General features: G+C 40.1%; 1 protein-coding gene across 1 annotated transcript in view; it reads right to left on the reverse strand.

Annotated features, from left to right (window-relative positions):
- Positions 1–11,377: 11,377 nt before the first annotated feature.
- The window catches only part of pla2g10 (phospholipase A2 group X), a 50,115-nt gene continuing 36,514 nt past the window's right edge, over positions 11,378–24,978 (reverse strand). Inside the window, exons 4-5 of the mRNA XM_059979597.1 lie at positions 17,387–17,493; positions 11,378–13,349 (exon numbers count right to left, since the gene is read on the reverse strand). Of these exons, the coding sequence (XP_059835580.1) occupies positions 13,189–13,349; positions 17,387–17,493 (268 nt within the window). The 3' untranslated portion in view covers positions 11,378–13,188. The remainder of the gene's footprint in view (positions 13,350–17,386; positions 17,494–24,978) is intronic.

Below are 24,978 nucleotides of genomic sequence, written 5' to 3' on the forward strand. Positions count from 1 at the left end.
GTTTTTTTGGGACATATGTGTGATCAGTTTAACCAAAGACAACATTGGAAGAACTCAATGGGTCAAGCAGTACTTGTGGAGGTAAAAGATGCAGGTTGACAATTCAAGTGGAATTGGAGTTGGTTTATTATGGTCTTACATTCTGTTCATGTAGCCATGTTTCCAGAAGAATGAAGACATTTCAGTAGCCAGAGCAGAAGACCTCATCTAAAGAACAGATATGGCTAAGAGAGAGAAGCTGAAAAAATTGGATGATATCCTTAGGGCAAAAGGAGATACAGTCATATTGATTGTGGGAGTCAGTGGGCTTATAGAAGTTATTAGTGCAAACTTATTTCCTGAAATGGCCTCAGAGAGATCCTGATATGGAAAAAATCTAGGTGAGAACTTGAGGACAGGATGGAAGTTAATAGCAAAGTTGATGAAAATGATGGAATCTGCATGAGTGCCAGAAGCAGCAATGATGGAGCAAAGGTAAGAGTTGGGAGTACAGGTGTGCCAGAATAGATTTGGAACAGAAATGTTCCGTGGAGCCAACAAAAAGACAAACATAGTTAAGGTCTGTGCCAATGCCTTTGGCTCCAACGAAGATCTCAGAAGGTGTGAGAAATTGAACGAACAATTTTTAAGTGCAAGGACAGCAGATGAGTGTTATTGGAGAGGAACTGGTTGCATCTTTGTTCAACAAAGATAAAGAGTGTACTAAGATCTTCTTGCTAGGGATGTAGGTGTATAAAGACTGGACATCTATGATAAAGATGAACCACTTGAGAACAGGAAAATGAAAGCTTTCATAATGGAGGAGGGTATGAGAATTGTCTTGGATGCAAGTGGAGAGGGACTGGATGAGAGGAGACAAGATATTTTCTAGGTATGAAGAAATGAGTTAAGTAGAACAAGAGCAGGCAGACACAATGAGTTGATCTGAGCAGTGTACGTTGTAGACCTCTGTATAGGGATAGAATCAATATAGACAGTATAGGTACTGAATCCATTTGTTAGACATGGGAAGCATGAAGAAAATTGACAAACTAGCTTAGGGTATACATGAGTTCATGAAATAATGAGAGAAATCAAGAGAGAGAGAGAAATGAGAGGGAGAATGAGACAGTGAAAGACACACAGATTTACAGAGAGGGGGAGAAAGAGAGAGAGAAACAAACATTGCTCTTTTTTATATACAAGAATTTCAAAGATTTGGACATGGTATTGCTGGGTTAAATTTCCAAGCTTCTAGCTGAGACAAATCTTGGCAGTGTGGTCAAAAGTGAGGAGAATATTGGTAGAGGTGAGTCGTGCAGAAAGTCATGAACAAATTGGCTGAATGGGCAAACATATTGCAGATGATGTTTAATATAGAGAAGTGATAGGTGATACACTTTGGTAGAAATAATAAGGAGAAACAATAAACCAAAGGGTAACTCATTGAAAGTGGAGGTTGATGAAGTGGGCATGAGAGAAAGAAGTGTTGCTGTGTTCGGTAGAAAGTGGAAGGGATGAAGGCAGAGTAGCATTAAATGAGGGTCCTTCCAATCTTGCTGAAGGGAAGTCCTGGGTGAGGAAGTAAGTATGGGTATGAAAGATGGCAATGTCAGAGCAGATGCACAGAAGGTAAGAATTGGAAAAATGGAATTCCTTACTGGAAAAGGGAACACAGAAAGCAGTGGGAGCCTGTGAGTTTATAGTGCATTTGACTGACAATCTCTTCCACAAAGAACAACTTGGTTGGATTCATTTTGTTTTATACCTTGGCAAGCAAATTCCCACTTCTCTAGGATGATTAACATAGCCAGTATGCTGGAAAAGTCTATGATCTGGGAACAGTTTTACACATTTCAATTATCCTAGCTGCAAAATAGGGACAATGATTTGGAGGGACAGTGCAACTTTGTTCAGCAGATCTGTGATTAAAAACTCTGAAAAAGACGGTAATTAAACCTTGATGACTAAGTTACAAGTGACATCTTTTATTTCCTTCCACAGAACTGTGAGCATCAAAGAGCTCAGCATTTGCACACTTCGCAGGAACAATAATTCCCAGGAGAAATGTTTCTCAGTGAATGCAAAATCCACAGAAATAAAGGACGTACTTACTGACGTGCATTATTTTGTTTTGGGACAAATAATTGGTTTTCTCTGCGCACATGCTATATACAAGAATTTGTGTTTATAGAAATATGTTATACTGATTTTGCAGTTCAGCCATAAGCTGACACCTGTAAATAACGCAACGCTGCATTGCAGCTTTGTCAAAATAAGATAATGCTGAATTCAGTAAATGGGAGTTCCTCCATTTTCTGCTTCTGTGTCCCAGCCACAGAGGAGATTTAAATGGTAGGAGTCATTTGCTACGAAAGCAAGGGCTGTGTTTATCTTTGTGTGCTAGTTGAGGCTCTAATAGCTGTATTTACCATTTTTATGAATTTTCATTCAGTCCTTTTGTAGCTTAGGAAAAATATCAACAACAGTTTATTGCTGTTCCTAGTTGCTGCTAAAATATTGAATATGTTAGGTGCAGATAAAAATAAATATTAAACACCACATTATTTTAATCAGTCCTAAGTGTAAAAACATTTTAACCCAATTTTTTAAAAAAATATTATTCATTAGCAATTCATCCATAGCTGTTGTTGACAAGGATGAGCCTCTGTGGGAGCATTTTAGAAGAGATTAGATAGGCTGCATTTGTTTTCCCTGGAGAGGGGCATGATGATCATCTGATGGAGCTTGTTGTAACTGCTGATCTGAACCACACAGAAGCTATAGCTGAGAGATATAAAAGGTCTTTATTCAACTCAGCAGATCTTCTGGAGAATCTAGCTCTTTCCCAGCACAATGTTTCATACTTTTTGCACACAAAGACAATAATAAACCATTAACGACATTTTCAATGGCTATAATTACCTGCTTTTTTTTAAGTGTAAATAGCTAGCTTTGTGAATTACATATTTACAATAGGACATGAGAAAATCTGCAGATGCTGGAAATCCAGAGCAACACACACAAAATGCTTGTGGAACTCAGCAGGCTAAGGGTATCTATTGGAAAGGGTAAACAGTTAATGTTTCAGGCCAACATCCTGAATGATTTCCAGAGATGCTGCTTGACCTGCTGCGTTCCTCCAGCATTTTGTGTGTAGCTTTACAATGGGAACACATTTCAACTGGAAGAACCATTTGAATGTTCAAATACCAATGGCTGGTCTAAATGCTTCCAGGCAGAACCTCTGCCTCTTTTGTTGCAGTGTTGAAGGATGGCTCCCTGATCATCAATTAACATGGGCATTTGATCTATTGTTTTCCTCTGCGCAGTTTCAATGGTACAGAATTAGAATGTCCCGCATCCAGTGACTGGTTTCATTGGCTTTAACGTATCAATTGAAACTAAATTGGGAACAGCTTTTATTTCTTGAAAACTAGTTCTCATTTGAATTACTCTCTGTTGTCCATAATTTTGTAACTCTAGAATAATCCCCAACAGAGGTAATCAAAATTATGACAGATATAGATAACACAGTAAAATTCTTTTCCCCATAGTGAGTGTCCAAAAGAAGATGTTATAGATCAGGGGTTCCCAACTTCTTTTATGCCATGGACCCCTACCATTAACCGAAAGGTCCGTGGACCCCATGTTGGGAACCCCTACTACAGGTAAAGTCTGGGAGGTAGGAGGTTTGCTGTCTGGTGCTATGAATCTGTCTAAGCCAGGTGATTGTATTAAGCTACTGAAGTAGTACACCAAAGGTGTCCCTACAATAAGATTAGGCAAGTAGCTCTAGGATTTTGATCCTGTGTCAATGTAAGGTCTGGAGGAAAAAGACAGGAAACCCAGGGTTTTCATGTTCAAAGCTGTGAGGGGCACAGTTCTGTGGAGTATGACCAAAGCTGGCAATGCACAGTGAGGTTAGTATGGATGACAGTGGTGGAAGTGTGATGGCTATTCAAGCTGATTGATCAAGTGCACAAGTAGTTGAGTATCTTGTCAGTCAATGAAGATACACATACAGATAAACTGTGACTATTTAAGTATGCTGGAGATTCTGTGGGCAATCATAAAAATCTCAGAACTGCTGTTGAAACACACACAAAATGATGGAGGAACTAAGCTGGCCAGACAGCATCGATGGATAGAAGTACAGTCCAAGTTTCAGGTTGAGGCAGGTCCAATACATTTTTTCCATAGATGCTGTCTGGCCTGCTGAGTTCCTCCAGCATTTTGTGTGTGTGTTGCTTGGATTTCCAGCATCTGCAGATTTCCTTGTGTTTGTGAATTGCTGTTGTAGTTGTGGTAAGTATGTGCGTGACCCTTCTGAGTCAGTTGATCCTAGGAATTTGCTATCCTATAGACCTGTTAAATCCATGCTTGGTGGCTGATAGTGGACTTGTTTGGTATGAGAGTCATTTGCTATTTATCAGAACATTATCTTGTTTTTTTTCATGTAGACAAGTGGACTAGAACACTAATCATTAATGAAATTGCTGAATATTATAGAGCTAAAAAATTGAGGAACTTTTGTAGAAATATCCCAGGGATGAGATAGTTGGTGCCATGTTATCTATGGCACCAATCTACTGGAATATTTTCTCCTAATTCATCCAAACAAGAGCCACGTTTGATTAAGTACCACCTGAATATCAAAGTAGAACTGGGAGGAGCAAGGCAAGATGGCACCAGCAGAATTTGAAGACCTATGTCTTCAAATTCAGTTTTGTCCATGAAACAGCTTATTTTTCTTCTCTTATGTCTCTCTTTCCTTTTCAAGGTGGTTGGGGTGCTGTTGGAGTCCATGATCTACATTTCAAACTGCGGTTCTTCGCAGACAATGAGTTTTCAGACCTACTGTGGGGCCCAGCACTTCACTATCTCCAGGAAGACACGTACCCTCAGGTTGATGACCCAGTCTCTTCCCAATTTTGTCAACTGAAGCGTTGTGGGAGACCGAAACATCAAGAGTGAAACAGTGAGCAGCAAGTGGTGAGTTTACTAATCATGGGCTGCTGTCAGAGCCAGTCCCCTCAACCCAACCCAATCCTTCTCTCGCTCTTTTGACGAAGAGTGAGAGCCTGTCGGTCCTCAAGATGGGGTGGGGGGAGGTACTTGGAGGAGCAATGCGGAAGATTGTAACATTGGACAGCAAGTTGCCGGTCTCCACTCTTGTTACAGGAGCGATCTCTCTCTCCGTTGATGGAAAGAGAGAGCCTGTCTGAGATATCAAAGTGCTGGGTTATGGACTGTAGTTTTGATGGACTCTGGATCAAGGACTCTTTAGGGGGCCTCTGCTGTTGTTTGCATGATGGGGGGGGGGGGGGTGGTTGATGCTTTTGATACTGCTTGTGCAAAGGGAGGGGAGGGGGTCTTCAGGTCTATGCTTCTATCATTCATTTTAAGGGATTCTTGTTTAGTGGATGTCTGTGGAGAGTATGAATTTCAGGTTGTATACTGTATACATTCTCTGATATTAACCTTTGAATATGCCGTTCAATCCTTTGACCCTAGACTATCACTGTTTCATAACCTCTACTGCATGCAACTTCAATCACCTGAGCCTGACCAGCTTTGTTCAAACTCAATTTTGAAATGTACAATTGTGCTAAATTAATTTGGATGGATTTGAGATCGGTGATGGTAAAGTCGAGATGGGAGTCATCAACTCAAGTTGAATTAGACTAGAACCAGAGGTCATAAGTTTAGGGTGAAAGCTGAAATATTTATGGGGAATCTGAGAGAAAATTATTTCACTGAGGGTGGTGCTAGTGTGAATCAAACTGCCAAGGGAGGTGGTAGATGTGGGTTCAGTTGTGATAGTTAAAGGAAGTTTCATTAGGTACATGGATGAGAGAAGTATGGAGGGCTATGGCCCAGGTGGAGGTAGATGGGTCTAGGCAGAAGACGAGGCTGGCATGGATTAGATGGGCCAAAGTGCACATTTCTGTGTTGTAGTGCTCTAGTTCTCTATGATTCTCTGACTAATGTCTGGAGATGCTGGCACAGGCAAATCACAATGAGGACATAAAGAAGTAAAAAGGGCAAAAGGGAGGGTCTAAGGCAACGTAAGCAAAGCTAAGGGAGCCCTTTGGCCACAACTTAATAGGCAAAGCAGAAACCAGAAAAGAAACAATGGACACATTCTGACTAACATTGGAGCGGTTAACATGTCAATGATGCAGATTTGGTTCAGAGAGTTTAGGTTGGGAGAAGTTATTCATATTGGCTGTGTCTTGCTACTGAATAACATGGTGGTCAGGACTGGTTCAGTTTGGTTGTGCAGTGTTACTATGCATCCAGAGCTTTGGTCATATGAGACTGGATTCAGTTCAGTTCAGTTCAAGAGCATATCCTGACCAGTTTCTCTTCAATCCATTACTACAACAGGAACATTCTGACTTTACACAAGCTTATCATTAAAATGTTTATATTAACATTAGCATCCACATTCATTACTCCATCTCCTGTTTTCAGGCAAGCTGACAAAAAGAGATGAACAACTTTTCTGAGGATGAACATCAGATTATTATCATACATTCAATAATGCCCAAGTGCTTTTACATTCCACCATATGTACTTGGGTCTATTGTACAAAGCGAACAATGTTTTTCTACGTAGATGGTTCTTTTAAATCTGTTTTTTGATTCTATAATTGTTCATCCCTATGACTTTTTATCCCATTGTTCTGGAAGCAGAGCCATAATTACACATTAGTATGTATGTAATTGGCCTCCAGGTTAATAGCTTCAAAAGGAGTTTAAATCATTTTTCTTAATTATTCTTTTTTCAATAAACTACGGTCCCTGTTATTTTACTATGATTTGAATGGAATTTATGTAAACCTCTAAGCTCTAAATTTAGAAAGATCTGCTTTCAGTTCTCAAAAATACCTGGTATGTATTGGATAAGAAGTTGAAATTTTGGGGCTGACCAAGCTACCTAATTTTGCATTAGACAGAGACTAATCTGCCCTCAGAAGGTGACTCAATAGGTAAGAGAGCTACGATGGCTGAATGACAGAATTTGGATAAGATTTTTATTTTGATCTTCATTCTCTGTGTATTTCCTTTGTTCTGGGAATCCAGCAAATAAAAGAAGGCAAAAGGGGCATTTACAGCAATGCTCAAGGGCCAGGAAGAATGAGAATGTTCCTCACTCTGATTGGCCCTATTTACTTTTTACCAGCTCCAGTGCTGTTATCTCTCTCAATCTCAGCTATGGTAACCTAGCTGTGGTATGTCCCTGCCCCTTCACCCTCTGAAACCCTCAGTTACAATCTCCCTCTCTCTGTTATGGAATTTTCTCTGCACCATACTGAGATAGCTAAGCAGCTCACTCCTAACATCATCTCCTCTGGTGATCCCTTTATCCCTTCTAATATGTTGTCTGTCATCCTGCTACACCTTTGTGCAACAGGTTTTCTTGTCAAACAGCTCAGCAGACTGAAAAGCTTGAGCATGTAGGTATTAAGGTAGAGGATGTGCTGGAGCTTTTGGAAAGCATCAAGTTGGATAAGTCTCCAGGACCGGATGCGATGTACCCCAGGTTACTGTGGGAGGTGAGGGACGAGATTGCTAAGACTCTGACGATGATCTTTGCATTATCAATGAGGACGGGAGAGGTTCCGGAGGATTGGAGGGTTGCGGATGTTCTTCCATTATTCAAGAAAGGGAGTAGAGATAGCCCAGGAAATTATAGACCAGTGAGTCCTACCTCAGTGGTTGGTAAATTGATGAAGAAGATCCTGAGAGGCAGGATTTATGAACATTTGGAGAGGGATAATGTGATTAGGAATAGTCAGTGTGACTTTGTCAAAGGCAGCTTGTGCCTTATGGAGCCTGATAGAATTTTTTGAGGATGTGACAACACATTGATGAAGGTAGAGCAGTTGATGTAGAGTAGTAGGTGGATTTCAGCAAGGCATTTGACAAGGTACCCTATGCAACACTTATTGAGAAATTAAGGAGGCATGGGATCCAAGGGGACCTTGCTTTGTGGATCCAGAACTGGCTTGCCCACAGAAGGCAAAGAGTGGTTGTAGATGGGTCATATTCAGCATGGAGGTCGGTGACGAGTGGAGTGCCTCAGGGATCTGTTCTGGGACCCCTACTCTTTGTGATTTTTATAAATGACTTGGATGAGGAAGTGGAGCGATGGGTTAGTAAGTTTGCTGATGACACAAAGGTTGGAGGTGTTGTGGATAGTGTGGAGGGCTGTCAGAGGTTACAGCAGGACATTGATAGGATGCAAAACTGGGCTGAGAAGTGGCAGAGCTTTTTATTTCTGTTTCATTAATTATTGTTAACATTTTTAGTGATTTTCATATGAGTGAATTTTGTTTTTAGTCTATTTTTAAAATAATAGGCAATGCTTTAAAATTACTTTTAGTTTTTCGATAGCATTCAATCAGCATTGAACGTTAATGAATTTCAAAGAGATTCTGATCAAAAGTCATCACCTGAATTAACTCAACTTCATTCTCCAAACATTGTTGTAAATATGGAAACCAGCCTCCCCTCCACTTCTTGCTGCCTCAGTGAAGCAACCAACAGAATTGAAGACCCCACCCAGCCCAGACATCCTCTGTTCTCTCCCTTTCCCCTGGTAGAAGATACAAATGCCTGAAAATACGTACCACCAGGGTCAAAAATATCTTCTACCCCACTGTTTTAAGACTATTGAATGGTCCCTTAATACAATAAGATGAACCCTTGACCTTGTAATGACTTGGCTTATTATCGTCTATCTGAACTGCTTTCTCTAGAACTGTAACACTTTGATCTGCATTTTGTCATTATGCTACCTTAATTCACTGATGTGATGTATGATTTGTATGGACTGGCATAAAAGCTAAGATTTTCACAGTTCTTCAATACATGTGACAATAATTAAACCAATTTACCAAATGCTGCCTTACTTGTTTAATATCTACAACATTTTCTGTTCTATTCCCAGTTTCCCTGGTTTGCAGATGTTAGTTTCTGGATTCATCAACAATGACAGCATTGACAACCAGTGAATATGGGGCCAGGCCTCACCATGTCAAAACGTTCTGCCTACTAGCACTGGGACAGGCAATGAGCCCAGCAATGGAAAGCTACATCCAGGACCAAGAAGGAAGAGGGTAGAATGCCAGTGATCTGTAGGCAGCATTTGACGTGCTCAGGGCATCTGTACTACCATTGCCTCCAGCAATCTGCAATACTTCTCTTAAATATCAAGGCTATGAAAGTAGGTATAGCTTTTACTGTCTGCATTTACAGTATCATTAGGTTTACTTTCGGCCATGCCAAGATACTGAGCAATTCCAATTTCTAGTTGTTATCAAATTATTCAAAGAGTTAAGGATTTCCTCCCAATTAACCAGCATAGTAAACTCTAAGTGAGGCAGTAATTTAAGCTAATGCACATAATGGTGTTCATAATTAGCTATAGTGCCAGCAGATAGAATCCTCAGGATTTCAGTCTCTGATTATTTATATTAAATAGAAGATCTGGAAAATTGCCCAGTCTATCCAGTTAACAAAAGGGCAGTCTGGATCGAATTCAACTGTTGATTTCCCTTCATTGATGCTGTTGAATTGCTCCAGCAGTTTGTGATTGCTTTACTTTCCGTCATCTGTGCTTTCCTGTGTCTCTAAGGATACATAATACATAGCAACATCACCTTAGAGTTATAGAGTAATACAAAACTACTACAGGTACTTTGGCCTAAAGAGAGAGTGTCCACCTAGTCCCAATTTCCTGTGTTTGGCCAATATCCCTCTAAACCCTGCCCCTGCATGAACCTACCCAAGTGTTTCTCAATTGATACTATTGTAACTGCCTCAACCACTTCCTCTGGCAGTATATTCCATTTACCCTCTCTGCACGAAAAAAATTGCCCCTCAAGTCTCTTTGCCCTCTCACCCTAAAAATATCCCCCCAATTTTGAACCCCCTACCTTTGGAAAAGACTGTTAACATCCACCTTATCTACACACTTTGTGATTTTATAACACTCTGTAAGGTCACCTCTTATTCTCTTACACTCCAAGGAATGAAAACCTAGGCAAGCTAACTTCTCTAATTTATACCCTCTAGTCCTGGTGATTCCATTTAAGTCTTTTCTGCTCCCTTTCCAGTTTAACCATACATTTCTTATAACAAGCTGACCAAAACTCTACTCGGTAATTCAACTGTGGCCTCAACTTTTACAATTGCAACAAAATGTCCCAACTCCTATACTCAGTGCCCTGATAAATGAAGGTAATTGATCTAACATCTTTTACCCTGTTTACCTGTGATGTTGTTTTCAGTGAACCGTGCAATTCCATTCCTATGTCCCTGTGTTCCATTGAACTTCCTAGTGCCCTACCATTCATAGTTTAAGTCCAATGCTAGTTTGACATTCCAAAATACATCATTTCACATTTATCTGTATTGAAATCTATTTGGCTCCTCTCCAAACTATGTACCCCCCACCCTGGAAACACATCTCCATCACTTTCATTACTTCTTGCCATACATGTTGGAAATCCCTCCCCAGCAATAATCTGTGACCACCTTCACACAAAAGATTGCAGCAATTCAAAGCAGTTGCTCCACATCACTTTCTCAAGGGCAATTAGGCATAAATAATAAATGTTGACCTTAATATTAACTTTTCCCACAGATCCTAACTGATCTGCAGAGTGTTCTCATTGTTCTCTGTATTTATTTCAGATTTTCAGCATCTGCGGGATTTTTTTTATAGTTTCATTCATCAGCTCTGTGATAATTTACACTTTTTCTTATGACTTAGAATGGTAAATTTGATTGGACAAGGATTGCTACCTACGAAGATAAAAGTAAAAACTGGAAACATTAACTTTTAAAGGAAAAACACAAATGCTCATGGACAAATACCTTGAAAAACAATTAAAGACACAAACCTCAGTGTTACTGAGTCTATGGGGCAAAATCTTTGCCCTTTGTTTACATGTGTTCCATGCTATGGGAATGGGAATATTTTAATAAATGGCACGTTTCCACAGTGGCGAGGTAAAGGAAAACCAGAAAACTGAATCAATGCTAGCAATTCATGACATCTCCAATTCCCAAATGATTATGGAAAATATACATATTTTATAACAATTAATGCTCCCAGGTAACAAAACTAAATAAACACTATCACCAAAAACGTGAAAACTTAATGAGAGACATAATAAGACAACTATAAATATAGTGTCCCATTCTCATATGTACTCTACCTCTCAAACATTGATCATATGTGTTCCGTCACTCTAATTTTAGCACAATAGCTTTTTCTTATTTTAAACAGCTCCAAAAATAATCCAGAACAAATAACTGTTTGTACACTTTCTGTGCAATTTAACTCAGATTACATGTTCAATAGTAAATCATGGGTAAATTTATTTTGCAAAACAAAATATGGCTGTTGAGTCACATCATAACTTGAGATCTGAAAGTACATTGGAACAGAGAAAATAATTAGAACTAAGTAGTACTTAACAGAAAGAACAGACAGGCAGCAATTCCTTTTACAATCTGAACAAAATAGAATGACATTTAAGATTTGTTTTCCTAATAAGTTCTTGTTCTAATTGTATCTTTGATTATGATATACAAGTCATTCAGCGTAAAAGGGCATAATGGCCTTGTGCAAATCACATAGCCCATTACTCCAGCTTACACTACATGGCAAGCAGTTCCCACCATCAAACTCAAGTTGTCAATCACTCTTGTAGCTCCCATATTTTGAGTCCAGGCATTAGTTGAATTTTATGGTCATGCCATTTATTAACTTAATCTGCAGCTCTTTTTTTTACTATTGTTCATGCATTACACCTTCAGGCTACTGACTTAAACTACTTAGCATCGAGAAATATTAAAACATGTTTATTTATGTTGTGTTGGCAGAATCCATAGACCCCAATTCTTCCAGCAGCATGGTTTTTGAGTTTCCAAACAAGGAGAGAGGGTGTGGGCAATGGGCTAAGCTGAAATCTGCTAATAAATTTATAGGGCTTATATTTTTTTTTCAAATGATTTTTCACTTGGAGGTAGACAGTTCAGTCTCTGTTGTAAATGGGGAACATTGCAATAGTGGTCACATGCTGGGAGGATACAGATGGCTTGCCGCTTGAGTAGATAAATGAGAGGGTGGATGAATGCCATGTGGTTGAAAAAAAAATGGTGGGCTGATTATTGGGGTGTTGTTGAGCTATATGACAAGGGATCAAGGTGTCTTGGAGTTTCTAATGATGAGGGGGATTGGATAGTGGTGAGTAACCATCAGGAGATGTTCTAACTATAGGAGACACTCTGCATGGAGGAAGGCCTGATCACTGAGCGGTAGGACTGATCACATGATGAGGAGTATATCTTTAGGGGAGATTCAAATCCAGGAGGAGAGATAGGTTGTAAATAGTTTGAGTCTGATCCCAGGATGGAAAACTAGCTAGCTTGGAAATGTTAGGAGGAAACACTCTTGCTTGTTTTCAGCCACAAGCAACAAGCAACGTTTGAAAACAAAGCTTATTTCCTCTACTCAAAGACCTTATCTCCCTTCTACTATTATGTTTCCCAAAGCCCAGGTCTAACTATCATTAAACCTAGAAGAGATGCTGACCCTTTCTGATTATCTACAGTCCTTAACCCTCTGAGATCTTCATGATGCTTCAATCCCTGATGATAATCATTGCTCAATCAGTGGACCCAGCTTCAGCTGCCTGGGCCAATGCTCTGGAGGTCTCTTCCTAAATTTATCTCTCTCTTTTCCCTTTTAAACGCAAGATTTTTCTTGTCAGTCTCAACATCTTGAAACATAGAATTGTAATCATGACTTGGGATATTTTGCTATGTTAAGGATACTCCATTTCTGCAAAGATGCCCTCCCTTTCTTTGGATGTGTTAAATGCTAGAATTTAGAAGTCCAAATACACTCTGACTTCATAATCAATTTCACAGGGATGGGCCAGAATCCACAACCCTGTACTCCTTCAGTTAGATTTACGTAAAAGAAGCATATCATGGCAATGCAGCTTGTGATTTGCTATTGATTAAATTTAAATTTTGGATTGTTGGTGGCAGCTTGACTACAATTTTGAATTGCCCTTCTTTAAAGATTGCAAATTTTAATCATTTTTAGCATTACAATTACTGATTCCTTGAATACAAAATCAAATCAAAGCTAGTTTCATGATCGTGTAAGGTTAACTTCTCAGAATATGCCCCAGGTTTTGGAACAACTTGGTCTTCTTTTCCCGCAAAGGAAATTGGGCCACAGAGCAAATCGGTACTGATATACCGCCTTCTTTAAACATCTTGACAATCGTACGTCACAGTCACAAATCATCTTCTCACAATTGTTATACAGTCTTTCTGGAGTCAGAAAAAGAAGTTAAAAGATCAATACTTGAATGCTAGATAATTTATGTTCTAAACTTCAGTGATAGTCTCAGCAAACTCTCATGCAAAGATCTGAGTGCACAACTCACACCAGTTCATCAGTGCTGTAAAGTCGAAGATGTGATAATATCTGTTGAGGTATTAAACACAATTGCCTCCTGTTGGTTGGGTAGATGTAATCAATCACTTGGTTATTTTGATAACCAAGCCAACAACCACAGCTCAGTCAATATTTTGGGATGTCCTGGATAAGGGTAATATGCTTTAAAATGCAACTTGTTTTGCTTCTTCATTTGATTCAAGAACTTATCTATGAATTTGCCTTGGCTGCAGGTGGAAGATTCTGGCATGAATACTTAAGATTTATATGTCTATAAGGTGAACCCACTGAAATTTGTGATTCATGCTGTCTTCTGCATATCAGATTACACTTGGGATTATTTCCAGTTCATTTCATGACAATCAGGAAGTTTGCTCGGGTACTGTCGGGGACGATTCACCTTGGTGTGCTTGATCTACGCCCAATATTTGATACACATTTAATGCCATCACCTGGCATGTGATAGTGCTTTCATGTTTAACTGCACAGGTTGTCCATTAATGGTGCAGCCTATCACCTGGGCTTTGCATTCATAGCAAATGCAAAGTATCTTGGATCCCAGGACAAGACACTGCAACTACTGTTTCCTTAGAGAGTTTTCTTCTTGCACCAAAGAAGTAATAAATCCATAGATGGTGCCAGGAATTACAGAGGGGAGTGTCACGTTTCTCCCGTCTTTCCTTTGTGCTCTGTACTGTGGCTGCCATGGATAGGGTTTACTAAGAGTCAACTTGTTTCTTATTAGTCAGCATGCCAAAAATACAGTGACTGAAAACTCTGCAGTCACCTGCTGTTAGGAAATGTGCCAGTAAAATGTTTGTGCACGATTCAAGGTTTAAAGTGCCTTAATGGAAGTTAACCAGGTCTTTCACCAGCTTTTGGCTTCCTTTCAGGTCACCCATCTGGTCATGAGTACTTCACTCAATTCCTGTTTACACAAAAAACTGGCTGTTCTGCAAGTTTTAGGCACCATTGTTCTTAATGTAGAAGAAACTCTTAGTGTTTTAGACTGTACCTTTGGAAATGATAAATGCAATGTACCTCAGTGCATAACTCAATAAATATACCTTTGATACCATTTCTTTACTTTCACAAGCACTATCTTACAAATGAGATCAAATAAAATTAAAATTATTATGAGTTCTCATTTTTTAAATGGTCTGATTGGTGTATTTTGCAAGCTCAGTTGATTTACTTCAACAATCTATACTAAGAGATCTTCTTATAAAATCTAACATGAAACAAAGGATTTGGGAATTAGATTGGTTGAAAGAGATATATCAATCTATGTAACATCAATATATTGCTGATCACTCAGTAGTTAAGGGAAATGGATGTTGAATAAAGTTAAAATACCAGCAATAAGACTCATATGTAAATGGCTGATTAAGTGGTGCTGTGTTTCAGTCTGATACTTTCAAGGTAGAAGTTATTTAAACAGTGCTTCCATAATTGTTCTGCAGAGAGACAAAAGGAAGCAACAGGGTTTCATTTCCAGCAATCTCATTAAAAAGAAGCTTACTTTGAAGAATTGAGCATTAACTTCCAGTGGAAAGATTGGTTCTTTTCATGCTTGCCCAGCACTCCGTCTGAGCTGTAATAATTCAAACATTCCGAGTGGGATCTCGCTTTCTGGTAAGAAAGCAAAATAATGGCGAGACCCAGCTGGGTAATCTGATCTCAAGCACTCAATATCACTGCCTGGAAAATAACGACTTAATTCTACAGGACATTTTTATTTTATGACACCCACTTTAAACTTTATCCGTATCAGTTAATCTGCAGAACAAACATGGGTGTACAAGACATAACTTATTTTCTTACATATTTAGAGATCAGCATGTGTTCTTGATTACAGGTCAAAGAATTTATGATCAAATCCATATTTCTTTGTTCTTTCAAATCTTGTACAAGAAATAAAAGCAAGTTTAGAATATTTTACTAATAGATGTGAATGTAATGGACCTCTGTAAATTGGCTTGTAGAAATAAATATTAAATACAAAACCAAAAATAATTCTGGAGTATTTTGGGTCAGTGAACATATCTTTTAATATTAATTTAACTGTTTTGTGCTCCAGCGTACACAAACCAGTTCCTTTTATACCATTAGTACTTTATGTTCAATAACAATCAGAAGGTTAGAAGAAATAAATTAATGAAGCATGTATGTTCTTAAGAAGCTTACAAACTAAGATTTAAAAATAATTCTTTTATGGTTAAATTGCCTGCAAATTCAGCTAGTAGGAAGTATTCAAAAATATCATTTTTGAAAATACTGCATTGTTCAAACATTTGGGAATTCTCAGCAATTACTTCCAAGTGTTATGTTCATTAGAGGACACCACCCTAGTATGAATATGTTTCTGATATGTTTCTCTTGGGTACTGAATGCCCTGTTCAATACTCATCATGTTCTCCACCATAAGTGTGAGGTTACCCACTTTGGGAGTAAGAACTGGAAGGCAGATTATTATCTGAACGGTGTAGAGTTAGATAAGGGAGAAATACAAAGAGACCTCGGAGTCCATGTTCATCAGTCACTGAAGGTGAATGAGCAGGTGCAGCAGGCAGTGAAGAAGGCTAATGGAATGTTGGCCTTTATTACAAGGGAATTGAGTACAAGAGCAAGGAAATCCTCTTGCATTTGTACAGAGCCCTGGTGAGACCACACCTGGAGTATTGTGTACAGTTTTGGTCTCCAGGGTTAAGGAAGGACATCCTGGCTGTTGAGGAAGTGCAGCGTATATTCACAAGGTTAATTCCTGGGATGTCTGGACTGTCTTACACAGAGAGGTTAGAGAGACTGGGCTTATACACGCTGGAATTAAGGAGATTGAGAGGGGATCTGATTGAAACATACAAGATCATTAAGGGATTGGACAAGATTTGGACAAGAGAGGCAGGAAATATGTTCAGAGCTATTTTCACTGGAGTCAGGGCTTTATGCTTTTGATCTCGGTAGGGTCACCCATGCCAAAAAGGTCAAAGGGCAGAGGTCAGACTAAAAGTGATCCACTGGATCTCCGGGTTCAGGGTTTCAGCTCAAGGCTAACAAACCTGACTGGTAAAACAAAACTGCCCCAGAATCAGCAATGAGGAGTCCTTCTACATCTGAGTACGACAGTATTCCTGAGTCTCCACCCAGGACTTGTGTGACTGACAGTAGTGAAAACCAAGAGGAAGCTACTGACAGGATGAAGGAAACCCTGAACACCACCAGAGATGGAGGACCTTCATTGCTGCTTTAAACGCCAGCAGCGTAACAGGCAGTAAGGTAAGTTCATGCAGCAACATTCAGGATGTTAAAATGTTTCTGTTTTCAGAATGAAATATTCATTAGCATATTTTGCTTATTAATAGTGAAATCTGGAACACATTTTAACTCTGTTTTATTTATTATACTAAATGAATACACTGTATGCAACATGTTTGTTGATAATTATGTTTTCCAATCAGTATATTTTTATTCCTATTGCTATGATTTCTTCCACTTTCCTCCAATGTGACCAGTGGGGAATACTGGTCACTTCTTACCTGAACAAGCTTGTGAATCAACGTTCAGAAGTTGCTCAGATGAATATGACATTTCTTGAACTAGATGGGCTAGGTGTGTAATGTGCCCACAGCTGTTGTCAGCAGATACATGTTACCTTCTCTGCCTTGGGCTTCTCCTGACTATCCATCAGCTGTTTTGGTAGAGGTCAATGGAGGCTCCTAAAAAAAAATATTGCTCCCAAAACTATTGAATAATGGGTTCACTAGAAAGCAAAAATTTCCACACGTGAATGGACCGGCTTTGCTTAGTTCTTAACTTCCAGGTGCACTGCACACTTCAAGCCTCCCCCGTCCTTGCCTCCTGATGATGTTTTCTGGAGATGTTAAGAACTACCTCTTCTTGAAATACTCACCACATCCAGGTGTACCATTTTGGCAATACCAATCATATTGATCAAACTTGGGCTGACAACCAGCCTGCTCAGCTCTCTCATAACAGCAGTCATGAGCAAAGCAGCACCTTAAAAGAAAAGAAGGAATAACTGAGTGAGTAACTGAGTAATTTTCTGGGTGCTCAGTTAACATGGGGGTGGGGGGAGGTGCAAAATACATTATTAGAGACACTTTAAATTATTTCTTTCCACAAATGCTAGTATCTGCCAATGGAAGCAAATGAGAAGTGATGTTTTGTTCCTCAACACTTTCATTCCCTCTGGGTGAAGTTTGACTAGTACCTTAAATTCCACACTCGTTTGTGTGAACCCCAATGCAACAGTATTGACAAATACAGATCTCAATCAACGTCCTCATACCAAGCACTGAGCAGAAGAACTCTCAGGCAAAGCAATTAATAAAATGTAGGGTATTTCATATTTACTTGCAGACATCTTTGCCTTCAATGTCCCAGCACAGACTTTGACAGATATGGGGAGGACTGAAGATCAAAACTTCAACCTGATACAAAACTCCTTGTCTATCCGGTAGCAGTGATCCTGGCTTTTCTACACATTTCTGAACCATGGACCATCTAAAATCACTAAAAAAAATACTAATACTGTTCTTGCAAAATCTTCTAAATTCATTGGAAGGACAAATGAATCAACATTAACTTCCTCTCCCAGAGCCAGTATCACTCTCTGTTGAGCAGGCCAAGCCATTCACTTGCCTGAAGTCAGTCATATAACAGGCTCTTCATTTCCTATTCGGAAATGGAAAAATATTATCAGGTGGACAGAGGAAAAGATTGAAGGATCTACCCAAAGTTTCCTTGAAGGTGCCCAATATTCCCATTGCTTCCTCTAACATGACTTTCAAATTAGAGAAGGATTTGCGATTCTATTGAGAACCTGAAGCTGCTCCAGTTGATCACATAGAAGCCCTGCAATAGTGACAGAAGTAGTGACGACCTTTAGAAATCATGTCATTCAATACAACAAATTCACCAATGTTCTAAGGGCCATCATTGACCACAGACTCAATTTGACCAACTGTAAATGCTGTGGCTTTAGGAAGAGGTTGGAGGAGTTGTGTTTAGCAGCATATCTAGGCTTCCGAGAAACATTCTACCATCTACAAGGTACAAGTCAGGAGTATGATGTGATACTCTCTGCAACTCCAATAATTCTCCAACACAGTTGTCATTATACATTGTTTGATTGGCCTTCCATTCACCACATTACAAAAATGACTCCCACAACTGTGGTGCACCATTTCTGCATATATTAGATGTACAGCAAGTTTGCCAATGCTTCTTTGAGAAATGTCCCAACCCAGTACATTTTGCTTTTCAAAGAACAAAGCTAGCAAGTGCATGGGAATACAACACTTTCTTATTCACAGCCAATTAGTGATTTTTAAAGGCTGTTTACCTTAAGTGCAGAAACTAGAAATTGGAACCGTCACTTAAAACTGAAATGAGATGTTTCTTCACTGAGGGCTGTGCTGAATCCTCCATGAGATCTTATGGATTCTCATTGTCTGAGTGTATTCAAAACTAATACCATAGATTTTTGGTACAAAGTTAATTAAGCGGCAGTAAAGTTGAGCTGACAGAGTTTCATTTTATTGTCATATAGCATTATGGAGCAAAATAGCCTTCTACTGTTCCTATTTCATATATTCATATGTTCTCTATGAATCAGAAATGAAGTGCTTTAATTTGCTGGGTCATGAGGAAATTCTTCAATGTAGTGATTACTTTAAACATTGATTTAAAGTTATTTTTAAGCTGGACCCGAGAAAATCATACTATATCGGCAGAAGACGGTTGAAATTCCAGCTGAATTTCAATTAAGTGTCAAGATTAACTCAAATGAATTAGTTTTGCCAGCAGTAACTGTCTCAATACTAATTTTTTTCTGGTAACAAGTAAAATATTATTTTTGAAAGAAATTATGTATTTTCACTTTTATTGCCAGGAGAAAAAGATTAGGTCACCTTAGACCATTTTTGGAACAGCTGATCCCTGAGGAATGGGAGGGAATAGGGTAAACAGTGCTGACATTTTTAAGAACACGCATAAAATGTTTGGTTATTATACCCTGCTTTCAACCTCCTTTTGAAAATTTCTTTCTGGATTAAAAGTTAGGATGGAGAAAGTTGTCACATTGCTGAAAGTCCAGAGAATGGCGTAAAAAATTGCGGATACAATAGGGTCTTTTAAGATATTCTTGGATAGGTATATAGAACTTAGAAAAAAAGAGGGCTAAGGGTATCCCTGGGTAATTTCTAAAGTAAGTACATGTTTGGCACAGCACTGTGGCCCAAAGGGCCTGTATTGTTCTGTAGGTTTTCTGTGTTTCTAGAATTGATTTCAGGCACTTCTGATGGATAATAATGCATGCAGCATATAGTGTAAATATTAAAAAATGCAAAATCTGAAAATTCAGAAATCCTCATTATAAGTAATTATTACTATTAAGGGCATTGCAACACAATCTGTGTGCTTCATAGATGGCAGGTTCCTTGATATTTTTTACAATGACCAAATGGAAAGGGATTTCTCCTTACTGCCACAAACTTAAGGGTAAATCATGAGACACAGGTGTAGAAAATGTAGGCAGGGAGGAGTAAACTGGACAAAAGAGAAGGAAGGAGAGAGCAGTACAACAATCTCCCAGGGAGACTGTCCTTGATGTGGAATAGACCTGATGGTACCCTATGTCCAAGGATAAACACAGCCCCCACTATCAATGGTGGATGTGGAAACTACAAATTAAGAAGTTTGTGAAATACATTTATTGATTCACAGAAGCCTCGAATTTCACAAAGGCTAGCCAGCATCAATTTTTATTTCTCATAAAAGTCTGCCTCACAGCTTCAGGAACCCAGATTTGATCCAGACCCACATGGAGTTTAGATGCTGTCTCCATGACTATATGGGTTTTCACCAGGTGCTCTGGTTTTCTCCCAAGCTCATGCTGGTAAACTGACAGGCCATTATAAATTATCTCTCAGTGTAGGGTAACAGTAAAAAGAGTATCAAGGGATGATGATGGGCAAGCGTGAGACAGAATATTGAAGAGGTACAGGGAAGTAAAGGGGTGAGGAGGCAGTACGCCGTTATAGTAACATTGGAGACAATCCTAAGTGCTCAGGCTGATCCCTAGTATTCTGACCCAATCTAGTCCACCGTTCCTTGGCTGTTCTTTGCTGCAATGCAGGTTGCTACTGCCTCAACCCTGGTCGATCTCTGAGGAGCAGGTAAGGATGGTCCATGATGTCTGGGTCTGGCGCTGGGTGGATGCCATGTCTTACAATGCTGAGAACTGAGCAGGAGGTGAGCCCAGCCCCGAGTGTTCAGCTGTAGCCTCCACAGTGTCCGTTCAGGTCACCAAGGTTACTGAGGACATGATATCACTATTCACTCCTTTTAAAAGAATAGTGAATGTGCTGGGGGAATTCAGACCACCCCCATGATCTCTTCTGGTTTGATGGGGAAATGAATATCCTTTATTAAAATGTCAAAATGGTCATTGTGACACGTCTAGTGTGGTAGTGTAGTGGGTGGTGCCTGTCACTCTCATTTTCAGCTTCCACCACTGGCAAGCCATCTTGCGAAAAGGAGAGCTGAACGTGTAAGTGTCTCCCTGCCAGTACACAGCATCCCCAACAGCAAGCCTCATGTAGTGTCTCCTCACTGGCAACACAAGGAAACTGAACTCATTTTGGACTCAGGGTGAACTACAGAGGACAGGGAGGAGGTCTGGCCCCTGCACACACAGCACGCAGGCCCACAGGTGTCTGGATGTGCCCTGGTGCTCATGAACCACATCTCCAGCTAGGGGTAAATAGACCCACTGCCTTGTGGGCAGCATCGGGAGAGACGACGGCTACAGGAGTAAACCTAGACAGCAAATGCCTAAGGCAGCTGGACGTCATTGAACATCCTTCCAGCAGCTTCTGCAGCCAAGCTGGTGTCAAACGTATTGTTTCACAGCTTTCCTTTGGGCTACTCTGGTGAAGCTGAGAGGGGGATCTTGATGACTGGGCATCTCAGGATCTCCATACCTTCTGCCCTGGCTTGTGATGATGGTCATCATCTCTATTTGTCCCTTGAGACAGATGGATGCCAACCAACCAATGTCCTATATTAATGCCGAACATGACAAATTATTTTCCTTCCAAATACTATATGTACCATGGGATACATGACTATTGACAACTCTATTCAGATGTGTGGAGTCTATTTCCCCATGGGCAGAATGTCTACTCAAAATAAGAGCCAAATATATCAAAATAAGTATGTTTCAACTATGGTACATCAGAATAAAACATCATATTAGAACACAGAACACAGAACAGTACAGCACAGGAACCGGCCCTTCAACCCACAATGGTCTGCTGAACTAGCTAAAAATCAAATCAAAAGCCCCCACACAATAACCCCACCTACCTACACAATGTCCGTATCCATCCATCTTCCTACCATGTGCCAATGTAAATGTCTTTTAAAACGTCTAATGTATTTGCCTTTACCACCATACCATGGTGCATATTCCAGGAATCCACCACTCTCAGAGTAAAACACTTACCCCTCACATCCCCTTTGGACCTACCCTCTCTCACCTTTGATGCATGGCCTCTGGCATTAGACATTTCAACCCTGGGAAACAGATACAGGTACTCCCTGTCTACTCTACCTATGCCTCACATAATCTTATCAACCTCTATCAGATTTATCAGCTTCCGGCACTCCAGACAACAACCTACGTTTATCCAGCCTCTGGTGATGGCACATGCCCTCTAAACTAGGCAGCATCCTGGTAAACCTCTCCGAAGCCCCAACTTCCTTCATATACTGGGGTGACCAATGCTGTATGCAATGCTCCAGATTGAATTGAATTGACTTTATTTCTTACAACCTTCATATACATGAGGAGTAAAAATCTTGGCCTAATGGCTTGACTTTTGAACTCAGTGCCTCGACTAATAACAGCAAGCATTCCATAACACTTCTCAACCGCCAGATCGACCTGTGTAGCCACTTTCAAGGACCTATGAACTTGGATCTCAAGATCTCTCTGCTCAGCAACACTGTTAAGGATCTTGTCCCTAGCAGTGTACTTCCTCCTTGCATTTGCCCTACCAAGGTGCAACACCTCACATTTGCGAAGGTAGGGTATTGGATGTTGTCTACTCCATCTGCCATTTCTCTGTCCATATCTGAAACTGATCTATATCTTGCTATATTCTTTGCCAGCCTTCTACACTATCCACAACTCCACCAATCTTGCTTTAATCTTCAAACTTACTAACCCACCGTTGTGATGGAAAGTAGAAAGATTCTTTGGGTCTCAAAGGCAAGAGTTCTGGACACACAGTTTTAATAATAAGGAGTTTATTTACAAGGGGAGAAAAAGCTTGGGAACAACACAAGTGGCTACAGTATTCATACAAACGTTCTTAGAAAAGAGGAGTGTGGGAAAAGTCGGGTCTGCAGTACAATACATAGGAAAATGGTGTGGGGACGGAGTACAGGTACACATACAAGCAAGGGAAAAGTAACTACAATAATTGCCCCCCTTGGCTATGGGCAAGCACGGCTCTTTGCTAAAGGGACAACAATGAACGCTCCCACAACCCTGTTCAATGCACACCTTACCACGTGTCTCCAGCACTGTTCTGCAGTCTTCAGCCTGGAGTGAAGCAGGGTGGTCCCTCGAGGATGGCAAAAAAGAGTGAGCCAAGCACATGTAGCACCTTTTATAGGTCAGGGGGCCAACGGCTTGGTGCTAGACAGGTTAATCCAATTAAGGTGGCCAATGGTTAAGCGTGCATTGATTAGTTGGGAGGGGTGAAATGTTGACTTACAGGTGGTGTGACCTCCAACCAGGTGAGAGGTGAGGGCAGTGTTGTCACGTGCTAGGCACAGCTGTCTGGTTACACTCACCCATCCACATTTTCATCCAGGTTATTTATATACATCACAAACAGCAGAGGTCGCAGCACAGATCCCTGAGGAACAGACCTCCAGCTCGAATAATTCCCTTCAACCACTACCCTTTGTCTTCTAAGTGCAAGCCAGTTCTGAATCCAAACAGCCAATTCGCTGTGGACCCCATACTTCTTTATCTTTTGGATTAGCCTTACTAAAATCCATGTAGACAACATCCAATACCCTACCTTCATCAATCTCTCTTGTTAAAAAACTCAATCAAGTTGCTAAGACCCGACCTGCCCCACACAAAGCTATGCTGGCTCTCCCTAGATAGGCCAAGGGTTTCCAATACTCATATATCCTATCCCGAAGAATATTCTCCAGCAATTTCCCTCCAACTGACATGAGACTCACTGGTCTATAGTTCCCAGGATTTTTCCTTGTAAATAGAGGTACAATATTAGCCACTCACCAGTCCTCTGGTGCCTAGAGTGTTCACGAAGATACTGGTCAAAACTTCCTTCAATAACTTGTGGTAAATCCCATCAAGCCCTGGGGACTTAATCACCTTTTACTCATTAGGAGGCCCAACAATTCCTCCTCCTTGACCTCTAAATGCCCTAACAAATTTATACACTCAGGACTGAACTCCTAGTCCTCCATATCCTTTTCCTTGGTAACTACTGAAGCAGAGTACTCATTAAGTACCTCACTCATATTCTTCAAATCCAAGCAAATGCTCCTCTCTTTATTGTTGAGTTGTCTTACCCTGTCCCTAGTTACCCTCCTGCTTTTGATGTAAGTGTAGAATGCCTTGATCCTACTTGCCAAGGACTTCCATGGTCCCTCCTGGCTTTCCGGATTCCCATCTCCTCATGTGCTTTGTTTGATCCTAACTTCCAAAGCTTTACACACTTTTTTTTTTCCTTTTTAAAAATTCATCATCTCTCTGCATATCCAAGGTTCTCTTATCTTTCCATCCCTGTTCTTTCTTCAGACAGGAACTTAACTTCCCTGTACTCTGCGCAATTGATCTTTTAACACCCTCCACATGTCTGATGTGGACTTGCCAGAAAAAAAGGTGTTCCTAATTAGCTCTTCTTAGTTTCTGCTTAATGCCCTCGTAATTTGCTCTACTCCAATTTAAAACTCTCCTGCAAGGACCGTAACTGGCTATCCTGAAAGTTGAGGAGCTGTGGTCACTGTCCCCTAACTGCTCACCCACTCAGGCTCATTACCCAACACCAAGTCTTGTACTGCCCCTCCTCTTGTTGGACCATCCACATATTGATTTAAGAAACCCTCCTGGATACACTTAACAAACTCTGCCCCATCTAAACCCCTTCCACTAAGAAAGTCCCGGTTTATATTTGGGAAGCTGAAATCCCCCATGACAACAACCTATTATTTTTACACATTTCCTTAATCTGATTACATATCTGTTCCTCAATATTGGCAGACAGCAATCTCTCGTGTGTAATAATCTGTTATTTATTAATTATGTTATGTTCTTTATGGGATAACTGTTATTCAAGGTATTGGGGATAACTCTCCTGCTCAATCCTGAAATAGTGAGAAAAACAATCAGTGCATAGAGTAAAAGATCCATAGAATCTTTCAGATCCT

Source organism: Hypanus sabinus, chromosome 9, assembly GCF_030144855.1.
Source record: "Hypanus sabinus isolate sHypSab1 chromosome 9, sHypSab1.hap1, whole genome shotgun sequence".
NCBI lineage: Eukaryota > Metazoa > Chordata > Chondrichthyes > Myliobatiformes > Dasyatidae > Hypanus > Hypanus sabinus.